General features: G+C 33.7%; 3 protein-coding genes and 1 non-coding gene across 5 annotated transcripts; 1 reads left to right on the top strand and 3 right to left on the bottom strand.

Annotated features, from left to right (window-relative positions):
- Positions 1-2029: 2029 nt before the first annotated feature.
- LOC125074195 (chorion class A protein L11-like) lies at positions 2030-2803 on the bottom strand. The gene is made up of 2 exons (XM_047685444.1): positions 2655-2803; positions 2030-2455 (listed from the first exon to the last, which is right to left on the bottom strand). The coding sequence occupies exons 1-2, from the start codon at positions 2703-2705 to the stop codon at positions 2093-2095; spliced, it is 414 nt and encodes a 137-aa protein (XP_047541400.1). The 5' UTR covers positions 2706-2803; the 3' UTR covers positions 2030-2092.
- A 1420-nt stretch (positions 2804-4223) lies between these two features.
- LOC125074194 (chorion class B protein PC10-like) lies at positions 4224-4948 on the top strand. Its single transcript, XM_047685443.1, has 2 exons — positions 4224-4286; positions 4467-4948. Exons 1-2 carry the CDS (start codon positions 4239-4241, stop codon positions 4899-4901), a joined length of 483 nt encoding a protein of 160 aa, XP_047541399.1. The 5' UTR covers positions 4224-4238; the 3' UTR covers positions 4902-4948.
- A 3562-nt stretch (positions 4949-8510) lies between these two features.
- LOC125074490 lies at positions 8511-8617 on the bottom strand. The gene has a single exon (XR_007120137.1). It is a non-coding gene; the product is annotated as a U6 spliceosomal RNA (small nuclear RNA).
- A 1917-nt stretch (positions 8618-10534) lies between these two features.
- LOC125074357 (protein CDV3 homolog) lies at positions 10535-18289 on the bottom strand. Of its 2 annotated transcripts, XM_047685660.1 has the most exons (6): positions 17968-18289; positions 13978-14142; positions 13100-13228; positions 12931-12936; positions 11825-11999; positions 10535-11441 (listed from the first exon to the last, which is right to left on the bottom strand). In XM_047685660.1, the coding sequence occupies exons 1-5, from the start codon at positions 18142-18144 to the stop codon at positions 11829-11831; spliced, it is 648 nt and encodes a 215-aa protein (XP_047541616.1). In that variant the 5' UTR covers positions 18145-18289; the 3' UTR covers positions 10535-11441; positions 11825-11828. The 2 variants fall into 2 exon arrangements, with proteins under 2 accessions (XP_047541616.1, XP_047541618.1); XM_047685662.1 differs by lacking the exon at positions 12931-12936.
- Between the last annotated feature and the right edge of the window lie 1291 nt (positions 18290-19580).

Below are 19580 nucleotides of genomic sequence, written 5' to 3'. Positions count from 1 at the left end.
ATTTCATTTTCTTATTTAATTAAGAAATTTTCAACAACAAAAATATTGCGGTACTATTCAAGGTCGAATTCTTTATATGCGAAGATAATAATTTGGCCAAAGTTTCCTTTGGTTTCATCTCAGTCAGACATAAGAGTCAGTTGCCACTCATGGTTAGCATAAACTCATGGTTAGCATAAACTCATGGTTAGCATAACCATGAGTGGCAACTGATAGGATTATGTTCGTAGTCAATATGCAGAAAGTGATTTCTTTAAATTCGGCTAATGTAGACTACGGGTTTCCAGGGCCGGATCTACCATATGGCTTTTTGGGCTTCAGCCCAGGGCCCCGTGGACTCAAGGGGCACCCAGCTAAGTCAAGTCAAACTCAAAAATAGACGATAATGCAAAAGAATCCATAACTTTAATATAAACAGATCGTATGGTTTGCAGCCCTGCGAGTCCTGCAATTAATCAAACCCATTTAATTAATTTAATTCAAGTCTACGTTCAGATATGTCTTAAGTGGGCCCCTAAATGGTGTTAGCTCAGGGCCCCCTAAACTTACGGTCCGGCCCTGCGGGTTTCCGACATACCGTTGCGTTGTAAAATCGAGCTCTGGATATATAAGCTTTATCAACTAAAGAATTCACTGGTTGCAAAGATCTAATGGTCTTAGGATACTCTTGGACACAATATTATCGCATAACAAAAGATCATCGGCAAGGAATGATGCCGCGCTTTGAACTCAGATGTCTACCAAGAATGAAGGACTTTTCTTAAATGTCGTTATATAAATAACATAATAACAAATTATTAATTTATTTACAGTTTTTATTATATTTATCGAGAGATGCCATTTTATTATTATTACTTGACAAATAAACAAAATGGCGTCACTGGGTAAAAAGGCGGAAGAGAGACAGTAATTGTTAATTTTAAATTGTAATAAATGCAGAACATTAGAATACGAATATTTATATTAAAATAAGTGAATGTATCCTACATACTGGTATTCGTGAAACAAGCTACAATATAAAGCGCTGTCGAGCTGCTTTATCCGCGTTCATTGACTAAATGGTCCGTTATACATACAAGGGATTTACAAAAAAAAAAAAAAACTACTAAAGCTAAGACAAGATCCATGGAACCATGAATGTGCTTTATAATAAAAAAATAATAATAAATAAACTTTAAAATGATACGACGGCAGATTAGGAGGACTTTCGTCTCAAACTGCATACCATGCGGGTGAAGGCGGGTTCATTTGTTTATCAAATTTTCGTAGAACTATATTCATTGATGATTATGTCCATACAATATGTGCTACATAAATCTATTCTTATAAAAACCTTTTTCATGACCGACTCTATCACCGCACAGTCAAAACTACGGAGCTAAGAAATCTGAAATTTGGAACATGGAACAACAGATTTATTTTTGCTGGATTTCTTACCCTTCAAAGCGGAACACAACAAAAAGTATTGCTGTTTGGCGGTAGAATATCTGATAAAAGGGTGGTACCTACCCAGACGGATTTGCCCTACCACTAAGTGAATTCCATTCAGATTATTAAATAAATTATTAAGTTATATAACAACGGCTCCTCGGTGTACAAGTGGAAGGACGAGGAGAAGAGACGGTAGCAGTATAAATGAAAACAGAAAATAAAAGTGGAGATTTATAAATACAATTTAAGTGTAAATTAAACGGCCTGTGCTAAAATATTCTCCGTGCTCACGTGATTGTCACGTCCTCGTGTAGAAAGCAGAACTGGAGCGAGGGTAACGTAACGTAACGTAACGTTATGGGTAACGTAACGTAAGTAGTAAAGTATGTAGTAGTATGAAATCACAAAAAAGGGAGACGTGACGTAGTTATTCACGTCTAAACACAGATCTGAGGAGTGACAGAGAGTAAAACAAAAACTTGGAAGCCATTTTGTTTTTAACTATTATGATTTTTGAATAATTATAAAATAGTCTTGCGAAGTAAACAGTTATACTAATAAGAAGTTGGGTGTAAATGAGTACAAATGAAAGATTACATTTGAGATCCAACTAAATTGTTTAATTTAAGTTGGTTATATTATATATTACAATTACAATTTCTCAGTAAATGTAACCACCGCCGCAGCCGCAACCACAGCTACCGGCGATGGAGACAGCTCCAGCAGCTGGCACGATACCTCCGAACTCGACAGCACCGAGGATAGGCACTTGACCAGCGACTAGGGTGTTACCAGCGACGCCCATTTCACCAACGACTGATACATCACCGACACCGGCACCTCCGTAGGCAGCACCATATGGAGCACCAAGACCAAGGCCCAAACCGTAACCAGCGTTGCCAACAAGACCGGCTTCACAGCCTAAACCAGCGATGCCTAGGCCTCGGCCGTAGCCAAGGGGTCCAGCCAGACCGGCTTCACATCCACATCCAAGAGGACCTCCGAGGTACTGGCTGTATACATTCTAAAACAAAAAAATATAAAGATATAGTAAGTCTGAACTAATACTAAGAAAGCAGGTTAGCAAAGAAGTGATCTGACGGTAAGGGTACTGGTGGTGGGAATCGTCTTTTAAATTAAAAGATAAATGTGTTCAGTGAAATTACAAATATATATTTGTAATTTCACTGAACAATAATTACTTTTTATTAAAGATTGTTTACCTGAACCAAGCAAGCTTGGACGCAGAGGAGGAGGAAAGCGAAGATAGACATGATGCTTGGTGCGTATTCAAAGTAGCTGAATATACAATGAATATGAGAAGTCACACAAACGCTTATATATGAACCATTCACAGATTCAATAGTAATGTCGCAATTGGAACGTGTTTTAATGTGGTTTACATAAAATTGATTAAGATTGAAATATATAACCTTTCGCGTAAAACTCGAAAAATGTTATTCAGTATATACTATTTATTTTTATGAATGAATGATCTACTCACCGACTTCGCACGACTTCGTACGGCTTAATTATTGGGCCCATACAAAGAAAAAATATTCTCCGGCATACGCAGAACAATCACAATCAGATGATCGAACGTACATAAGCCTTTATTTATGTGAATAAATTAAAACTTAACATCACACTAACTTTGTACACGCTAAACTATTTTAATTCATAACAAATTAACGGTATTAAAACTGTAGCCTTTTCCAACTATAAGAGGAATAAAGACCAATAGACCCAATGTCCAATAAACGACATTTGACGCGATATCATTGGTCGAGAGCTTGTATATAATCTATGATATTCACTATGGATTTGCGGAAAAATTGCGTTTTTAACGTCGTCACTGCTTAATTCAGTTTTGTATTATAAATAAAGATATACTTACTAATCAAGAACTGTTAGTAGTGTACGATATGACTGAACTAATAGCCAATTGCTTGGAACACGTAAATCATCAATTTTGGCTACACATTCATTAAATTTGAAATGTTATGTGCATAAAACTAATTTCCTACGTAGTGACTAGTGTCCTTTTAATGGTCACTGTTGCTGAAATCGATCAGCAGATCGATGCATAATTTATTTAGTTATTAACATTAACGACTATAAAATATTTAGGCGGACAGGCAAATGGGATACCTGCCAGTACATAAACATTCCCTATATCGCCAATACGTCACCAAATTTTGGGACTAAGACACTATGTTACTTGAGACTGTTGGTACAGGACTTTGTGCTAACCTATTTAGGTAGGTACATCAGATATTCTATCGTTAAAATCAGCAATATTTAGTATTTTTAAGTTCCGGTTTAAATGGTGAGCAAGTCATTGTAGCTACGGGTCAGGGCTTTAGTATACAAGGGTCATAACTGTTTAGTTTCCGAGATTAATACATTGGCGATATAAGCAATGGTTATATTATGTTTTCCAATGAGCGGAGGTGAGTATTTACCATCTGGTGGATAAATGGCACAACCACCTTTTACATCATAAAACAAACCTCTGTATAGTAGAAGATTTTAAAGGAATCACATCAAGTTTCTGCTTCAAGGCGCATGACATTAGAGGATTGTTGAAATATAGACATATTTTTCAGATCTTACGATGCAGTCACACGTGCGTCCATATCAGTGACCTGTTGACCAAATGTTTTCGTGTCACGTTTTCTTACATAATTCACGGTGGAATCCGCTTTAAAAAGTTACTTTCATAACACTTTTCCACGGTGCATTCAATATAAAAACTAGATCGTATTCATCTGAAATATTGTCAAGTTTACTGTTAAACGGTCAACATGTTCAAGTCTGTACTTTTGGTCTGCGCTCAAGCGCTCTTGATCCAGGTAACTGTCATCTATATTTAATCTAAGTCCTTAACGACTAATTTATATTTTTACTAAGATATCTCTGAAGACTTTTAAATAAATCTCGGTATAGAGTTTAATAAATTGGCTGTTGTCTGTCTGTTAATTTACTAATATTTGTGAATAGTTATATTAAATTGTACGTTTGTTTTTTTATAGTCTATCGCTGGACAGTACATCGGGGCTGGATGTGGCGGTGCTCCCTACGGTCTCGTCGGTGGTTGTGGTTGTGGAATTGCTGCTATCCCTGCCTCTAGCGGTGGTGGTCTCGGTGTCGCCAGTGCTTCTCCTATCCCACCAAACGGAGTGTCTGTGCTCTCAGAAAACGCTATTGAAGGACCTCTCGCAGTCGCCGGTGCTCTACCGTTCTTGGGAACCGTCGCCCTGGAAGGCATTCTGCCAACTGCTGGTGCTGGTGCTGTTAACTACGGATGTGGCAACGGAGCCGTCGCCATTTTGGAGGAACTCGCTCCCGCTGGCATTGCTGGCCCACTCGGCTATGGCCTTGGTCCTTACGGTGCTATTGACGGCTACGGCATCGGTGGCCTAGCTGGACCTTACCGTGCTGGTTGCGGCTGTGGTGCCCTCATCTAAAACAATATTAATCTGATCATCGTGTCAAATAAAAACGATTAAGCATATTTTTTTTTGATTAATCTCCTAAAAAAATCCTGTTTTATCTTAAAACTAATTTCCATTCGTCTTCAAACAATCTCGATGTAAGTAGAAAGAAGTAAGTTAATCTAAACCAGTTGGCCGAACGTAGTCTATGTATATGAAGCATCCAATTTTTGTTATGGCATCATATAAGGTTTTGTTACATTTTGGTAATATTAACTAAATATTTATTTAAAAAATCCTATTTTTATTAAAACCAGAAAACCGCCATCAATATTATACAATGCGAATGATGACATTGGAGTATAGGCAATTTGTAAAAAGAAACTCGATACTCACCTCAGAACTCGAGCGTTAACTCAGCAGTGAAGTCTTCCTGCTTGGCCTACAGGTCAAGCCGGGTACAGATCTCGAGGTCCTTGTCCTTTCCTGGATATTTCCGTAACGGTAGCCTATATTTATCGTGTCAATGATTCTGATCAAATGGGTCAGGGCCTTATTCCTTCCGTATAATCTGTGTGGTTGCGTCTTCCTAACGATCTTCCAAACCGACGTGTCAATGCGTGTTTCACCCTCGGGTAGCGCGTGCACGCCCATGTCGGCGCAGTTCGCGCTTTCTCTTAATCGCTCACGAAGCGAGCTCAGCAGCGGGTAGATTGTGGCTGCTTCCTAGGCTTTCAGGATCATATCGGTGATGTTTACGGCAGCGGACCGTGAGCTCGGGTCCACTGAGTTCAGAGCAAAACTCCAGTCTAGCCACGATCCACGGGCACTCTGAACTCGCGCTGTAAGGTGATCGTGACCAGTATTGTCAGTTGCTGGGTGTTGAACTAGTGGGTAACCTAAACAGGCTAGTCAAGTCCGTGATGCAGTAAGATGTCCAATACGTCAGGCTGTTGTTCGACTCTCGTCGGAGTGTAGGTAGGCGCTCCTGGACTCAGTGCCCCGTAACCTTGACGCTCGCAGTCCTCGTACAGCCTCCTACCTGATTGTGTGATTACGCATGAGCTCTAAGCGTGGTGCATTCAAATCACCCACGCCCAGGGTAGATTACCTACGTGTCGAAGACCGTTTGGACATAATATATCTGTTTGGATGGCTTGTAGAGGGCATACAGCTGGAGCTCGATCTGGAGAATGACGAACATCGATTCTAACGTTCATCCCTTGTTTAAACCTCTTTAAGATTAGCAGAACACTAAATATCGATTTTCATATTCCTAACTTTCTAAAATGACGAATTTACATAGAATTTCTTAACATCAGTTTCACCCTCATAGGTGATGATTAAAAAAAACTAGCAACTGTTTTTAATTCATTTTACGTTAATGCGTTAACAACGATTTCCATATATTTAACTTTAAGAAAGGGCTTACTTCTATTTAAGCTACCATCCCCAATTTGACCGACTACGTGGATGTTTAAAAGCGCTATAACAGCTGGCTTTTACTCATAAACGCAGGTCTTCATACCGATTTCCATACATCCTGCATCAGAAAAAATGAACTATGATACAAACTTTCATCCCAAAATTAACTCTCAAGGTGATGAATTTCCGAAAACACTGTAACAATTTTACTTATTAACATAAATCTAAACACCGTTTTCCGAATTTTTAACATAAAAGTTCCATCCTAAGTTTTTCCCTTGTAGGTGATGAATTTTCAAAGAGCTATATTATCTCGGTTCTACGACGTAATTTAGTTTCTGAAAACATTATATCATTGACATATTAACTCACATTAACCCATCGCAATTGATCACGTATTTCCACTCGTAAGTTGATACATTTAACGTAATACTTGAATTAATATTGTAATTAATGATATATCTAGTAACTAGTTGTTGACCGCGGCTTCGCACGCAGTTTAGGGGTTGATTGCCATGTGTTAGGCCAAAAAAGTGGCCTAACACACGGCATGTCCTTTCTTGGTGTTCAAGTTTGCTTCATACCAACTTTTATGAAATACGGTTTATTGGGTTGGCTGTGAAAGAGCAACAGACAGTCAGAGTTACTTTGAAATTTATAATATTAGTATAGATTAAAAACGTTTCTAGTCATACTGCTCTTTTTTTGAACAAATAAGTTATGCAAAGATAGATAAAATATAAAGGCTATTTAAAAAAAAAATAGCTTTAATAGTCTAGACCAATATAACAACAGTCGCGTTTAATTTGCAAGTATTTGAAAAGTTCCGTTGTCTGTCTAGGAAACTCATCATCTTTACGAAATTTAAATGGGCCTATGTCGGAATAAACCTTTTTCGAATAAAAAAAGGATTTTTTTCCGTTAAATTTAAATCCGTCTAAATGACGGAGTTACGACTTGACCAAAAATTAAAAGATATAAATATCAAAATTAATAACCTCCTCTTTATTTGAAGTCGAGTAACAATGCCTTATCTTTCAGCCTACCCTAATTAAAATGAAAAAATATATTCAAAGTAATACATATAAGTACAACTTAAATTAAATATTACGAATTTAAATAACCAATATAATTAAGAATGTTTACAATTTTAATTACATAAAAAAATCACACATTATTATTACCAGAAGATGACTTATTGCCTACTTGAATAAAGTATATTTTGGTTTTGATTTTGTACGATTACGTTACATAGTATAAGCAAAAACATATTAGGATTTTATCTACTTTCTTCACCATTCAAATCATTTACCATATCCAGTGGCGTAGCATGTGGGGGTGGAGGGTGCGGTCCGCACCGGGCGGCACTTTGCCGGCTGCTTCGCTGCGGAGATTAAACTTTTTTTAATTAAATTAAATTTTTTGCATCACACGCTTTATAGTTAATTTTCAAAATAAAGTTTCACTTGCTCTCACCTCAATAAATCAAGTGAGTTCAAACTCGATTAGAAATTAACGAAAACGTCGATTTACATGCGTAAATTTGTCAAAAGTGTTACTCGTACTACCAAAATGTCGAAAACCGCCCGTTATTTCGACTTCAAACTCGATAACGATTGCATAAGAGGGCGGCAAATTGGGAATCCGCACCGGGTGCTAGTGACCTATGCTACGCCACTGACCATATCGGTATACTCCGGAGCTTACGGCTCCGGAGTATACCGATAGTATATGTATGCATAGTTAGCACTATGCAATATATGATGTAGAACAAAATAACGCAAGATAATAAAAGTAAAGGGAAAGACAAATAACCTCACTATAATAACTTATAATCTTTTTTTTCAACTCTTCGTTTTGTATAGGATGCTAAAACTAAAAATCGTATAAAGACAACAATAATATGTAAATATATACTTAACCAACAAATTTAAAATTAATCAGTCTATAATATTAGTATATTTACAATATTTATGTATTCGAAACAAAATAAAACACCGCATTCTACTTCCTATCATAGTCTAATAGGGCAAGGTCGAAAGTTAATTATATATTTCCGCTAGTATTCCAAATCCACATACTTTAAGAGCCCTGTAATTAGCCCAGTAAGACACAAATCTAATAAAGAGTATTTAAGAAAATTGTTATAATTTCATTTATTTTATTCGAGTGCATCTTTCATATGTCAAATGAAATTTTTCAAAATTGAATTAATCAAAAAATGTGGAACGCTTCACGATTTTGCGTGTCATCCTTGCGCAGGGGCCATGCTAATCTTCTCTGTATCGTTCCAATTTTAGTATATGTACTGCCGAAGCAAGTACACTTCTTATGCTCTTCACATTGTATATATAGTAAGCGTAGTTAAAAACTTTGATAGCGCGATTCAGAACTATTAATATGTAAATATACTTTAAATAGTTATTAATCAAATTTATTATTTTTTTTTATCTAAAACATAATAAATGTATTAATAATGTTTTTGAATAAATAATAATATGGAAAAACCACAAATTTACTTAAAAATATACTACGGCATCGCTAGTAGCGACATCTATGGTCTATAAGAGCTTTAAATATGTCTTTTGCTATCCGCTTTATTTTTTACTAAAGTGATTATACAATTATCCGCTAGATGTCGCTCTTTGCCCATTTTTTACACCATTTTTGCCCATTTTCAAGTACACGTTTAATACAAAATTGCGTTAAAAACGTTTTTATTTTATTTGTAACTATCAATACGTGGGTAACCTTCCTACGAAAATTGCTAACGAAATAATGATAATGACAAGCTCATGTGAAAATATTCTTTAACATTTCATTAATAAAAAAAAGTGTTTAATCATTGCTAAGCATAAAATATCTCGTACCTATTAGTATTTAAATTATTTAACTAACATTTAATTGATAAAGCTAAACAGTTACCGTACCTTTTTTATATTATCAGGTTGATAAGTAATTAAATAAAATTTTATTCAAAAATGGTATATGATGTGTGTTTGGAGAACAAAATTAAGTTTTTTTAATTAATCATACACTTAAAAATGGAACTTGGCACCTGCTTAACAGTTGTCACGTATTTTTGACGGATCATTATATTATACTAACCACTTACTTTATTGTAACTCGCCACTATTTATATAACCTATAATCCCATCAGAGAAACAGTATATACAAATATTCGATTTTATATTTCACGCGATTGACAAAGTACATACAAACAGTTCGATTAATATACATATCTTTATTTATAACAGAACAGCATTAATTTTGGAAGCAAAATTCCGATAAAAGCGATTCAAAATGCCAATTTTTCGCGAATACGTAAATCATAACGAATAGAGCATTTATGAATTCAATTAATGATATCGCGTCAATTAAATATCAAAATTGTTATCCTTACTCCTCTTGACTCTTGTTGTTAGTGATTGAAGACTATTGGCCTCACTTGCAAATATCAACTTCTATACCGTTCAACCGATCTCTAAGACACTTATTATATTTTTTGTACGTTTTTTTTCTTTAATACATTTTAAAATATGTCTTTGTATCAAACTAAACATCCAAATATCAATAGTGTTCCAAATTTAATATTCAGCTATAGTTAACACACGTGATCTTAATCGTATGTAGATTGCTGGTTCAAGGCCACGCAAGGTGGGTTGCTGGCACCTCTGAATTTCATGTGCTGAATTTGTATTTATAATTCATCTCGTGTTCGAATGAAAAGCGAATTTAGCGCCTCTCGCGGCAAATTCAAGCGCGATATCAAACACCTGGCGTCCGGTAATAATTCGCAATACAATCATCCGCGTATCAACTATCAACGTAGTAGAATAAGATGTTCTTCAGTCCTTGTTCTACAGTGAGGTTTTTAAAACCTAACCTTATATATAGGGCATACATTATAAGAAAACCTACATGTAATGGATATTTTGGCACATCTACCATCCATCCACTGACGATCAGCTTGATGGAATTACCTCCTAACCGTCTCCTTAAGTGAGAAGCTCTTTGCCCAGCTGTATGATAATTAACATACTGTTACCTTACTAAAATTATCAAATTAGACTTTTTTATTAGCTATGTGTATTTAACAATTACTCCATTACATTTATAATAAAAGCAAAATTGACACACACATAAATACATTTTAAAAAATTGTCTGCATATTATGTCCTGGAAATATATATCAATAAAATATAAAGTTTAAATAAATAAAGGTATAATGAAATAATATAAAGTTTAAATACATAATTTATTACTATGGTACAATATGTTTTGAATGATTTGCCGATAAAGTTAATATTTATACTTCGAATACAATAAAATGTACAAGAGGTAACCAAAAAGTTTTTAATGTTGCTATTTTTTTTTTAATTTTCTTCTTTAAGTCGTCCCACGCATGAACACTGTTGTCCTTCGAAAGTTTCACAAAATTTCTCTAGATTCATCTTCATCACACGACTTACATAACACTGCTATTTCGATATATGTAAAGTTCTTCAATATAAACATAGAAAATAACGAATATAAGCACACTTCCATGTGTCTGCACTGAACAGTTGCTATATAAAAAAAGACATTGTTATTTATCTACTTATTCAATATTTTAAAGATGAATTTGTTATTCGAAGACAAGCCACAACTACGGACACATCTGAATATACAAAAAAAAAACATTCACTATCTATTATTATTTTTTTCTACATTAGTTCAAATTCAAAGCAATGATTTTATATAAACAGCCTATGAATTATGTATAATAAAATTAGGTATTCGTTACATTTTAGTAATTAAGTTTAAAACCTATTTACACTATTAAACAGAAAATACTTTTTGCTTATCTGTAATACTTACTACCTCCCTTCAATTTTAGGGGTTTAATATTTTGTATGGAATGCACAATCTCTGTCAAAATTGCACAGACAATATATAAATTAAATGTCAATAATAATTTCTTTTGCATAGCAACTGTCACTTGTTTCATACTTTTTGCAGGTGGGGTTTTATTAGATTATCTCTGGAAGTGCGCCATTGTTCTTGTTTGTATTATATAGTGTAGAAGTTAGCTATACGCCTGGCTTTGCTTACAAGTCCGTATTGACACTTCACTTTACTGCTTCTCCTTGCGAAACTGACTTTTACCTGTTGACAAAGTCAAGATTTAATTATTTGAATATCATCTATAATAATATTATAAACGAGGGGTAATCTCGTAAACTAATGATAGAATTGTAAGATTTATTCTACTGTTAGCAAGGAACATTATTCCTGAGTGCTATAAGGATATAAATCATATTCATATTATATCACTTTATTAACAAATTGCACCTGTAAATAGTAGAACAAATAATCATTATCAATATTTTATTTATCTTTACGCCTCGTTATATTGGAATAGAGTATAGATTCATATTAGTCACGTGATCTTCTGTCTCTACTCATCAAAGAATAATATTAAATAAAAATTAATTTAATATTTGACTAAGTATTAATCTTATCAATAATATCGTACAAAGTAAGGTCACCTGGCTAGCTGTCATCCTGCAAGGAAGTGTACCGGTTGCCGAGCGCCAGCGGCTGACGGACGGCGCTGGCGCGCGCGGGCGCTCCGCCCCCGGCGGTGCTCCATCCGCCGCCGCGTTTGCCGCCCGCGCCCAGCACCGGGAAGTAGTCGTCGTTGTGAATATCTGGAGCGTTCTTCTGCAGATGATAATAGGAAAAATATATTAATAATCACATTCTATATCGTCCTAAACTTGATTTCTTTCCCTGAGCTTAATGTTTTTAATAAATTGTACTGTATTATGATAAATGGGAATGCTGTTGTTCAATTACAAAAAAACGACTGGACAGATTTTGATGAAGTTTGGAATAAAGATAGCTTATTAACTACTCTACTAATCTAATACATCCACTCCACCTTAAAAATGGATGTTTAAATGATATCATATCCAGACCGTTAAATTACCAGAATGGCACTACAGTAGCTGAAAAAAGCTTTTATTTTTATTAATAGGGTTTGATTAACAGTATTTAGAAAGCATCTGTCTAACTTTATCTCTCTAATGCTGTCTCATTCTACCAAGTATAAGCTCCTTTCAAATTTCACTCTCAAGCACCAACAGCACAATCTCAATTATATACATTACAAGGGACACTTTTTTTACCTAAAAACACTTACCTTTATACCAATACAATACCATAGTTTATTTGACCATAGTCCCATGAATACTATCCCCAAACTAATTACTTATTATCCAAAATACATAACATTAAGCAAGACAATATTTCTAATGTTCCGTTTGCTCTTTTATCGAACAATAAGGACATGAAACATTTAAATTACAAGAGACTTTGTATTTCCCAAAAATATTTACAAAAATTGTTCGAGTAAAAGCAACAGCACTTTCTTTATAGCAATTTTTTTAGTGCGCATTTTAACCGATGATTGCGGTTTCAAACCCAGACAAGCATCACTGAATTTTCATTCGCTTGTTTATAATCCATCTCGTGTTCAGCGTTGAAGGAAAACACCGTGAGGAAACCTGCATGCCATCTAATTTCAATGATATTCTGCCACATTTGTATCCATGCCGCCCACTGGAGCAGCATGCTAGAATTAGCTCCATACCTTTCCCTAAAAAAGTAAAAAGCCCATTTATAGGTTGGTATTTTTGACAGCTTTAAATTTCTGAATAACTTCTTTAGTGTATGATAAGTAGCACGTTTTCAGCTGCATTAATTGAATCCATTAAAAGTGAATCTGTTTATAATATTGTATATGTATGCATTGTACTCACACTCTGGTGCCGACGTACTGGCTCCACGTCGCGGTTGCGTGACTGCGGTGGAACGTAGGTGGAAGGCTGTGACTTCGTCTTCTCTTCGGGCGGCGGCGGTGGGGGAGCAGCTGCTTGCTCTACTTCCACCTGGAATAATATAAAAAATATATATAAATAGTAGATACTTTTTATTACAGTAGGATGATGAAGAAAAGCCGTTTAGAGTCCGAATAATAAGTTAGGCCACTAGCTTATATACAAGGGCAATAGTAGTATAGAAAAGCTTAGCGGTAGGTCATTGTCTTGCATATATATATATTATCTGTATGTTTCAGCTTGTTTCATATAATTTATATGCAAAACTAATTGAATGAGTAATGTCTTAAAAAAGGCTCATAACCTTAAAGTTTGGAAATATTTTAAATATTAAAGAGACCCCATTGTTTTGTTGAAATAAAATATTTCCAGCTATACTAAAGCGACTTGTATATATGATTTAATTGTCTGAACATCTTGTAATACTAATAAACAAGACAAAGCGTCAGAGCCCTAAAGCTAGTAGATTTTTTTTAAGATTACTAACTTTTTGAGCAAAGATCATCTAACCCACAGTATCACAGATAAATTTTTAAATATTTCGTATCAACCATCCTCTCCTTTTGAGACAGTTTGAAACTCATTCGACTCAGCTCCAATGCGGATTGAGCCACATGTAGATTACCTGACAATGTTTTCCTCACCTCACATTAAATTTACTATTTATAAAAACCAACAAATTTCTAACCTACGCTTTAATACATATATCTGTGTAGTATTTTATTGTGTAACAAGTTTTATTTAAAAATATTTTTTAACATTAAAATTACTGGTAGGAGAAGTTAATCAATAAAGCTTACCGGTTTATTCCACGGCCCCTTGTTCTTGGTATTTTCAGGCGCTGAATCTTCGGCGGAACTATCGCGTCCAGACTCCTGCGCTCCAGCGTTCCCCTGGAGGACTTGGATCTTGAGACCTGTGTAGTCTTTTACTGGTTCCTCGTAGTCTTTCCATTCTTCTTCCTCCTTAAAAGAATAATATTGTATAGGTCATTATATAATCTTAGTAATATTATAAAATGCAAGATTTTTGGATGGATGAATCATTGTGACTCATCACGCCCTAACGGCTGAACCGAGCTGAATGAAATTTGTCACACAGTTAGTCTGTGTCACTTTTTTATCCCGGACGAAGGTAACTAAAACCTGCTAAGCTGCTGTTACCCCTTAATAAGAGGGGAGGGGGTCCTTCTCCAATATCTTCACTTCACTATTTACATTTCTTATAAAAACAACATACATATACATTGATTATGTACAATATCTTATATAAATTTGACAGGATTAAAGTACATACGTGTTATCCTTTTTCAATCCACAAATAAGAAAGAGATAGCAATGTTCATTCGAATACTCTTCGCGGTACAATCAGTCAAACACAAAATATTGACAATGATGTACAAATTTGTTTTTCGTTTTGGCTTTTCAAAGTTGTGTCCCGTCAAATATTTACGAGACCGGTCTGTTGACTTGTCGACTTTCGTTAGTAACATTGTTAAAATATAAAGCGATCACACGCAGCGCTTGCAAAGCGAACGAGGAAATATTGTACTATCAGCTGTAAAATTGACTTTTCGCTACCATGGGAAATTTCGAGCCCTGAACTTACGTCTTGCTTTTGCATTTCAGAGAAAGACCCATGTACAAATGGCAGAACATCTCTATAGCGATAGATACTATTCACTGACTAAATTACGCGCCCTTAGTTACCGGCGTGCGTTAACAAAAATAAAGTTTTTTTTGTTGTCTTTATCCTTATATTAGACATCTCACGCACACTACGACATCTTGTACTTCGGCTTATGCACGCTGATAATTTAAGTCGCACATCATCGCGAACAGATCTATACAAAACAAATTTAAGCCACAGATAATTAAAAAAAAAAACATTATTTTTCAGCATCAGTATAAAATATTTAAATTAACTTTAAATAATTATCATAATATTAATATTAAGATAGGGAACATAATCAGATAAGATTTTGAACTACTCTTAGTATTAGTAGTACAAGTACTTTTATGTACAGATAACTAGAAACATAATGTGTATATCTAAGCCAGGTTTATTAATTTTGCAATTAAAAACATACAAGATTAATAGTGCGATCGAAATTCAACCATAGTCATTACTAAATCATATTTGAAATACATACAGTATAGATAAATTTCCATATTTCGAACAATTTCTTTTTAATCTCCGATCATTTTTATTGATAATACTTAAGCTCATCCCACCAATTCTAATCTTGTAGTTATCAACCAATAAAAAAAGCAATAATCTCATGACAAACAGACAAATGAAATTTTACTGAACTGTTTTGTCTTTGCCTACATATTGTATAAGTATGTCATTTTTTATAGTTACAAGCCCAAACAAATTTCATCTATAATGACCAATCTGACAAATTTACTATCTGTATACACACATTTAGAGCACATGTGCACACAAACACATGAAAATCCAAAATGACTAGACAATGACTTTACATATTTTCAAAGGAGTGTTAGTACCCAAATTCCTAGCATCGTGTTGAAATCGTCTTGACAAAAATGAACCAACAAAACATTTATCGTTAGTTATCACTTTGTATTATAGTCTAGAAACTTTGAATCATATAAGCCAGCAATCTCGACAACAAAATAGTATTTGAATTATTTATATAATTATCATGAATATAATAGAGCACTATTGTTAAATTATAAATTGATAACATAGAATTAGTTATATAAGCATCCAGTACATAACAGATTATTTAGATTATTATGTTTAATTATGTGAGAGAAAAAGAAAATGTACGATAGATTATTAGGTTATTCAAAATAAATAGCAACATGTATGTAATAAACAGATTTTTTTTTTATTTAATCTATACAAAATGGAGCAAATTGTAGGTTACCAATAATTGTTATCAAAAATGTATCCAATATTAACCTGATTTTTTTTTATGTACGTCATAGTGAAATTAAAAACAGGCAAGAGCTACATTTGAACAGACAATATCATTTAGTTTAAAACTATCTGAAATCATCAAAACCTAAACGCCACTGACACATACGTTACGTACCCTCAACGTCATAGCAGACAGGGTGGATTTGTTTTGTTGCAGCCTGAGTGAACTCACAACTGTAGCCAATTGGACTATATCATATATAACATAGACTAATTCTAAATACTGTTAATAAACATGCTGTAATATTAAATTAGGACAACCATGTCCTGTAATCATATGTATACAGTTATGTATTATAAATAAATAAATTATTAAACATTAATTGATTTCGTCTTCACAACTGCAGTGATCAACACCTCTCATGCATTCCCTAACTCCTATGAGACATAAAAAACTACACTTCATTGACATAACTATAAGGTACTAAGCTAAGAATTTAATTAAATAGATACTTAACTACATTGTAGGTGAAATTTACTCTGTTCGGATTTTATATAGGCAAAGTTATTGATTGATATATTAACATTTATTAGTATTAATTTCTGCTTCCCATTGAAGGAAAACATAGTAACCCATGTCAGTGGAAACATTTTGCAGCACATGTATCTAACCTGTACTTGAGCGTGGTAAAGTAAGCAACAAAATTCACAAAAAAAGAGAAGCCTTAACCGAGTAGTAATACTTATAGATCATATTTTTCATTAGTAGTTCAACATAGTAAGTGATAATTCTATTGAGAAGTAGACCTTAATGAAACAGAAGACCTTAAACAGACCATTAGATAGTTAATTGTTTAGCTCATGATGACTGTACATGAACAAAATTGAGTTCATAAAGATATTATACTGACTCACTAAACATTCATTTTAAAGTGTTGCAGTTTGGTTTAATAAAGACCTGATATTATTAATCTATTAATATACTAATGAGAATTTTAATGCTTCATTACCAAAGACAAGATCTAGCACTGACTATGGTCTATTACTATATTTAGTAATACTTTTACATTCCTTGTAATTTCTCATTGACATATCAATCATTTATTTCCTTGTAGTATTTTCCTGATGTGTGTATGTTGTATATTATATTTTTGTTCCTTTTTATATATGTTTATTAGGTTATAAATAAAAATCATATATGTTAATTTATTCAATGAATCTATATGTAATGTTATTAATAACATAATTTATCTAAAGATAACTTGTGATAGAATAAATGTTTTATTTAAGATTATAATGTAGCCTTTTTTTCCATAGTAATATTATTTTAAAAAGAAATGAGACTCATATTTTTAAACATTAACCACAGATAAAAAATATATTAGGAATTATGAATATGTAATTATAGATACCTTTTATTTATTATTAAAACTTTCTGAAGATTGAATAGCTTAGTTAAGGAAATATTTGTAACCAAATAAATAACAATTACTCAAAACGAATAATAATTAATCATTCTGTTTACTTTGCACTTATTTTAATAGTTTTTTAGCATAAAAAGACTCAAAATCAATCAAAACAAGCAAGCAAGTACATACATACAAATATATAGCAGTTGGCACACTATAATTTTCATGAAACACATTTTTCCATTTTCGCAATAATTTTTTTTGGATTAAAATTGACACACGCACATTAAATAGGGCGAAGGAATGTCATTGAGTATTGAAACCGGGTCAAACGAATTACGTTAACAAAGGAGTCGGAGAAAAATATCATTTATATATTCCACGCGACAGATTTTCAGTGTCATCTCACACAACCTACATTGCAACGAAATCTCACCTGCGTTTGACGTATGGAAAAAATAATTCGTGATGACTATTATAAAATATACGCACCCCCGCTCGTCCGGTCTCTTCACCCTCCTGGGCTGGGCGCTCCTTCTTCGGCCTGACATCGGTTTTTTGTTTTGTATCCTCCAATTTTTTTGCTAGTTCATCAGCAGTCGCGAACTTTTTGACCGACTTTGACTTTTTGCGGTCTTTCTTCGCGAAGAAATCGTCCAGATCGGCCATTGTGGATTGTAAAGTATAAAATGACTTCTTTAAACTGTTTTGGAAGAAATACAGCACTACAGCAATATTGGAATAAAATGAATAAGGGGGAAACGAAATGATCCCCCGGAATGATTTTAGTGGCAAGCGTGGCCGACTGTTTCTTTTTTTTTAGTGGCAGTATTCAGTGCTGCCACTTATTCACTTTGAAAACTACTATTTTTAATAATGGCTACTAAATTGTATATCTAAAGTTAATTATTATACCATCATTTAAATTATTTGACTAAATACAAGCAAGAAAAAATAGTGTTATTTCTATATTAAAATTTGCACAGCTATTGTGTAACTAGTCTTCTGTTTAGAGTTTTTAATCACAAGTCCCAATTGATAGGTTATTAGTATGGGATCTTAGTATGAACAACGAATTAAAATTATATTGCCTACTTCTTTCTTATGCTGAAACCATTTATGATTTTTTATTTATTAAATTAAATATTGTGATAGAATTACATAAATGACGAAGAAATAAACTCTGATGAATCGTTATTAAAACATTGAATGTTACATTTTATGGCTAAAGGCATATAAAGCAATAAAATATTATAATTTAAGTCAAATTGTACGTTTTGTCTAAAATATGATACCTCAAACCCAGGTAAATAAAGCATTGCACTAACTTCGTTGAAGAAAATTATGGAGGCATTTCGAACTAATCGGATAATACCTACATCAGTATTTGAACGTTTTATCACAAAATGGTCAGTCGTATCGGAATCAAGCTATAGTCAATATCCTTATCTAATCTCCCGATTACCTGTCCATTTGGTAGTTTCAACTAGTTTTAAAGTAATAAAGACGCAAAATGTGGGGCACCGTAGCAAGAACCACACTTTTGGGTAGAAATGTTATGAGGAACATCGTAAGGAATGGATCCCATGGTGGAATCCCTGGAGAGGTATTTTTTTTTTATTACGTAATGTCGTCACACTTCACTCATCAAGTTCACTTTTAACCAAAAAATTGCAGATATTTTTTTACTATTGTTCATAAAGTATCCTTGTTATTACCGAAGCTCAGTAACTCATTGACTTTTGAATTATTTCATATTAAATTACTAGAAGAGACTAACATCGATAATTCAAAATACATTTAAAATTATCGATGAAGTCTCTTGTAATGCACTGCAACGTAACCAGTGTTTCATTTTTGACTTTCATAATTAATATTCATGGGTCTACTATTCTATCAACTGTTTATACACATTATAATATAATCTCTATATTGTGTTATTTTCTATACTCATACTAAGCAATTGAACAATCTTGGAGCATATTTGGTGACTTTGAGATTAGAATGATCGTTACATCCCTATATTTTCTGATTCCACTTTTTTTTAACTGTTTACTTTTTCTTTATATATCTTGTATATTATTTGTAATGATTCGCTTAATGGC

Source organism: Vanessa atalanta, chromosome 27, assembly GCF_905147765.1.
Source record: "Vanessa atalanta chromosome 27, ilVanAtal1.2, whole genome shotgun sequence".
Lineage (NCBI taxonomy): Eukaryota > Metazoa > Arthropoda > Insecta > Lepidoptera > Nymphalidae > Vanessa > Vanessa atalanta.
The sequence above is the reverse complement of the archived record's forward strand: the minus strand, read 5'-3'. Positions and strand labels throughout refer to the sequence as shown.

Coding starts and splice junctions, on each gene's coding strand:
- LOC125074195 (XM_047685444.1), bottom strand. CDS start 2,705: ATGTCTATCTTCGCTTTCCTCCTCCTCTGCGTCCAAGCTTGCTTGGTT. Junction 2,456..2,654: donor TCCAAGCTTGCTTGGTTCAG/GTAAACAATCTT, acceptor TTTTTGTTTTAG/AATGTATACAGCCAGTACCT.
- LOC125074194 (XM_047685443.1), top strand. CDS start 4,239: ATGTTCAAGTCTGTACTTTTGGTCTGCGCTCAAGCGCTCTTGATCCAG. Junction 4,287..4,466: donor CTCAAGCGCTCTTGATCCAG/GTAACTGTCATC, acceptor GTTTTTTTATAG/TCTATCGCTGGACAGTACAT.
- LOC125074357 (XM_047685660.1), bottom strand. CDS start 18,144: ATGGCCGATCTGGACGATTTCTTCGCGAAGAAAGACCGCAAAAAGTCA. Junction 14,143..17,967: donor AAGAGACCGGACGAGCGGGG/GTGCGTATATTT, acceptor TATTCTTTTAAG/GAGGAAGAAGAATGGAAAGA. Junction 13,229..13,977: donor AGGGGCCGTGGAATAAACCG/GTAAGCTTTATT, acceptor ATATTATTCCAG/GTGGAAGTAGAGCAAGCAGC.